Source organism: Rasamsonia emersonii (assembly GCF_000968595.1).
Source record: "Rasamsonia emersonii CBS 393.64 chromosome Unknown ctg1118621762365, whole genome shotgun sequence".
NCBI classification, from domain to species: Eukaryota; Fungi; Ascomycota; class Eurotiomycetes; order Eurotiales; family Trichocomaceae; genus Rasamsonia; species Rasamsonia emersonii.
The window spans coordinates 939-5,403 of record NW_013562569.1 but is presented as its reverse complement, the minus strand read 5'-3'; the positions used below and the strand labels follow the sequence as shown (position 1 = coordinate 5,403).

Genomic DNA, 4,465 nt, shown 5'->3' with positions numbered 1-4,465 from the left:
GCATCGAGATCGATCGCCAGCAGTCGAGAGCAAGGAGGAGTTGACCAATGCCCAATGGCAAGCGCTGATTGCCCTGCATCGAACATTGCTTCACGAGCATCATGACTTCTTCCTCGCCTCCAATCACCCAGCCGCCAGCACAGTGCTGAGGAAATTAGCGGAGAAGTATGCCATGCCCGCTCGTATGTGGCGATATGGCATCCATTCGTTCCTGGAGCTGCTCCGCAATCAACTTCCCGGCTGGCTAGACCATATGCTCAACTTCATCCACATCGCCTACCCCATGATAACGTTACTTCTGGAAAGTGTGCCTTCGCACGAAGCGATGTGGATGGAGTGCCTGGGCGATCTAGCCCGATACCGGATGGCCATCGAAGGAAACAATATGCGGCATCGCGAAGTCTGGTCTGGAGTGGCTCGATATTGGTATAATAAGGTGGCCGATAAGAACCCCGGAATTGGTCGGATCCAGCATCACTTGGCGATTCTGGCAAGGCCTTATTTCCTCCAAGAACTCTTCTACTACTCAAAGTCTTTGATCAGCATTCAGCCTTTCTTGAGTACCCGGGAGAGCATTCTTCTCCTTTTCAACCCGCTTTTGGATCCTGCGAGGCCGGTGAGCGGTCGCTACCCCCCTCTTCTGACCGCATTTGTCTGCGCCCATGGCTTTCTTTTCACAAGAGGCAAAATCAACTCGTTTCTTCTCTCTGCGGATCAGTTTCTGTCTAGTTTAGATAAATACATGGGCCGGATAGGCGCTGTCTTCCGCGAACAAGGAGTTTACATCGCCTCGTCAAATTATGCGGCAATCTTCGACTTTGGCCAGTCTGACGCCATTATCCCACGCATGCTTGACCCGGAGGTTCTCCAAGAGACTCCATCTCAAGCGCGATTTGAGTCTTCCCGGAGATTCTGGGAAAGCCATTTGTCTCTCGAGCAGGATGTGCTCTCTCAGCGGGATGGGCCAAGATCAGAAGATGACCAGTTCAGCAGCTCTATTCAGGTGCTCTCCTTTGCCTCACATCTGGCATCCTCCACGTTACGAATTATTCTTGGACGCATTGGCGATAAGAATGTGCTCCCAAGTGTGCATCTGTCGTTGGCTTTTCTTTGGAGTATGGCGTTGGTCCCGACGAGCATGACTTACATTGAAGCGGATGTTCCCTGGGTGCAGATTGCTTCGTTTCTTGATACATTGGTGCAGCCTGATATGGACATGTCCAAGGTTGAGGACGAGCAGTTCCCGAGCGACGAGACTGGATCGTCCAGGCAGTTGCCGGAGGATTTCTTGATCCGCGGCCAGGCGTGGAGTCAACTTTACTACCCGGAACACTTCTTCGATGTGATGGCAGACAAAGAGGAACGATCGATCGAGCTGCCGTCGGTGGTGGTGTCCCGCACTCGTCGGTGTTTGTGGCTAGGAGTGCGCATTGCAAGTGTAAGTTTTGAATCTGCTGCCAGTGTCAATGTCCATATTAAAAGTTCGTCCCAGTTCAAACGCTGGATCAGGTATGATTCCGAACAGAAGGTGTTCTCGCCCACACTGTTCGCGTACGAACTCGACAACGCAGCCCGAGAACACAACCCGCTGGAGGGTCTGTCGAGGCCTGAAGCATTATCATCAAACGACACCCCCATGGCGGGTACATAAGAAGTTACCAAGTCATATATCTGTTTGCGATATTTTCGTCAGTTCTGATAGGCCAAATCTACATGCACAAAAACCCGTAGAGTGTTTTTGCAGTCTTACATCCTGTCATCTATGATCCAATTGATGAACTGAACGAAACCAGAAAGTCAGCTAAAGGAATCATAGTATACATTCGTCATATTATAAGTCCTCCAGCTATAAAGACTAATGCAATGCTGTCAGAATCTTTTTATTAGCACCTGTCAGCAGGGTCATGCGGGAAATTTCTCTGCATCTCTATGTAGTGGAAAATGAAATAACGGCTGTAGCTATCTTCAATTTTTGAGAGTTATCCAACAAACAGCTAATAGCCTCCCATTGATGACATTGGCCTGCAGTCCTGCAGGAGAACTTGCCGGTGTCAACTCCACCCCAGTCGGAGCAGTGCAACTCGAGCCTGTATCGGGACACGATGGTTCCGTATGTACATCTCCGGGTACATGGGCGTTCCCTGAGCATGAGCTATGTGAGCCCCGCTGACGCCTTCTATGACCATTATTTAAAATAAACGGCACTAATGCGCCCTGGGGCCATTAGCGGAAATGTAACAGACCGCCGGGAAGCTGCTTTCAGAAACCTTGTTCGTTGACTACTTGATCAACACCCAATGCATTATACCCTGGTTAAGCAGGTGGGACTCCCATCTGATGTGCCATCCCTGACAATGTTATCTGCCTCTCCTCTAAGCCTCTCAGTTCAAGTTTTAGGTCACTAGTGTGCATAATCTGTTGGGACCCCTCAAAACTGGTGTCCAATCTATGAAGCTGGGGTCGTCTTGCCATGTCTCTACAACAGGGCCCAGGCTCCAAAGCTCCATAAATCCAGGGACAGGTTTCTTCCAGGCTAAAAATCTCTAGGCTTTGCCAATCTTTAAGTAATCAACAAGCATATGCGCGAAAACATCACCAGCAAGCTCAGCTTGATATTCTGTTGTTCACCACTTTTTCTTCCAAAGCCCTTAATCTAGCCTAGGACCGCCACTAAACTTTTAGACAAAGTCATCCTTCTCGACAAAAATTATGAAAGTTGGTCGTTATACAGTAGCCGGTTTGCACCGGCACATTGCTTCCCTCGATCTAAAAACATTGCTCTGGGCTCTAGGAATCTTAGGTGCTTTTTCGGGCAAAATCTCTTGGATCCTCTCTTTACGCAGGTATCTGATGACCTCGGTCGAAATTGATGGAACCGATGATTCATACAAGCATTTATCGAAGTGGATGGAAAAAAATGTCGACAGCCTCCATGATGGCCGCTTGCAGGGGTCATCTTCTGCAACGTGGGATTTCGACTATGGCCGTCCAGACAAGAACACAAAGTTTAAATTCCAACCTCACACAAAGTCTCGCCTGTTTTGGCACCGAGGCCATGTTTTCTATCTGTATCGGAAAGATATGGATGGTGAGACCAGTCAGGAGTCATCAAGCCTGACTGTGGTCGTCCTCTGGCCGTCACGACAACCGATAATAAACCTCTTGGAGGAAGCTGAACGCGAATATGCTTCTAGCATTAAAAGCTTTGTCCCAATATACAGTCCACGGCCCAAGGAGGAACGAAAGTGGTCTCACCTTCCACCATGGGTGGAAGTGAACTTGGTCCCGGCTCGGAGGCTGAACACGGTGGTAATGAAGATTGATGATCGGGAAAAATTTCTCAAGAGTCTGGAAGAATTCTTTGCTCCAGATTCCCTTAAGTGGTATACTGAAAGATGTATTCCATACCGTATGGGATTTCTCTTTTCGGGCCCGCCTGGAACAGGGAAAACCTCTTTGGTCGCAGCCACTGCAACGCATTTCAATCTTTGCATCTACCGCGTGTCGTTGAAAGATGAAAGTCTCAGTGAAAACGACTTCATGAGACTTTCGGCAAAGACTCGTCCAGGATCTATTTTACTCCTAGAAGACATCGATGCCGCTGGCATATCAAGGGAAGAGTCAGGACAGAGGGAGGGTGACAACCCAAGAGAAGGAAGCAGAATATCCCTCTCGTGCCTGTTGAATGTGATCGACGGAATCGGCGCTCCTGAGGCTAGAATAGTGATTATGACAACAAACCACCCGGAACGGCTGGACCCGGCTCTTACTCGGAAAGGACGTGTTGATGTGAAGATCGAAATGGGCCTTGCAAGCTCCAGTCAAATTCAGGACATGTTCCTCATGAACTTTGCGCCAAGCAGCGAGAAGGATTCTGATCAGCAGTTAGCGGAACTTGCAGAGAAGTTCTCCCGAATAATTCCACCAGAAAGTTATCCTCCTGCAGATATCCAGGGGTACCTGATGCAGTACAAGACATGTCCAGAGAATGCAGTCAGGGATGCGGAGGAGTGGGTGAAGCAAAACAAGCCACAGGGAACCAGCAATTCTCAAACATTGGGCAATGGAGAACATCAGTGACTGCCATTCATTGATACTGGCAGCTCAAGCTGTGGTATTAACTCACGCAATACTAACACATGTTCGGCCAGACTGCTGTCTACTGCAATGCAAAGACACATAGCTTGTGATGGAGCACTGTCAAAGGAGATCCTGTGCAGCCAATCCGGATATCATATTTGTTGTCAGAGATGGCAAGATAGTTGAAAAACATGTGGAGGGCAGCAAGGGTTGCTAAGTACGAGGACGGCCAGATTGTGAATCATCTTTTGTGTATTTGAGCTAGACAAAAATATTGACGGTGAACTCGCTTATGTTCCCGGAAATGCATCCTCTAGGTCACCTAGAAATTCTTCTCATTCATCAAGATGAAGAGATTTTATATATGCATTTTTGTATCAGAGAA

At 48.4% G+C, this 4,465-nt stretch overlaps 1 protein-coding gene across 1 annotated transcript; it reads left to right on the top strand.

Annotated features, from left to right (window-relative positions):
- On the top strand, nt 1–4,080 carry T310_10082 (uncharacterized protein; the record flags this gene model as incomplete). The annotated part of the gene is made up of 5 exons (XM_013467487.1): nt 1–1,438; nt 1,493–1,643; nt 1,794–1,815; nt 1,960–2,110; nt 2,689–4,080. Coding segments are annotated over 5 exons (3,154 nt in total), but the record flags the coding sequence as incomplete, so codon positions are not given.
- Between the last annotated feature and the right edge of the window lie 385 nt (nt 4,081–4,465).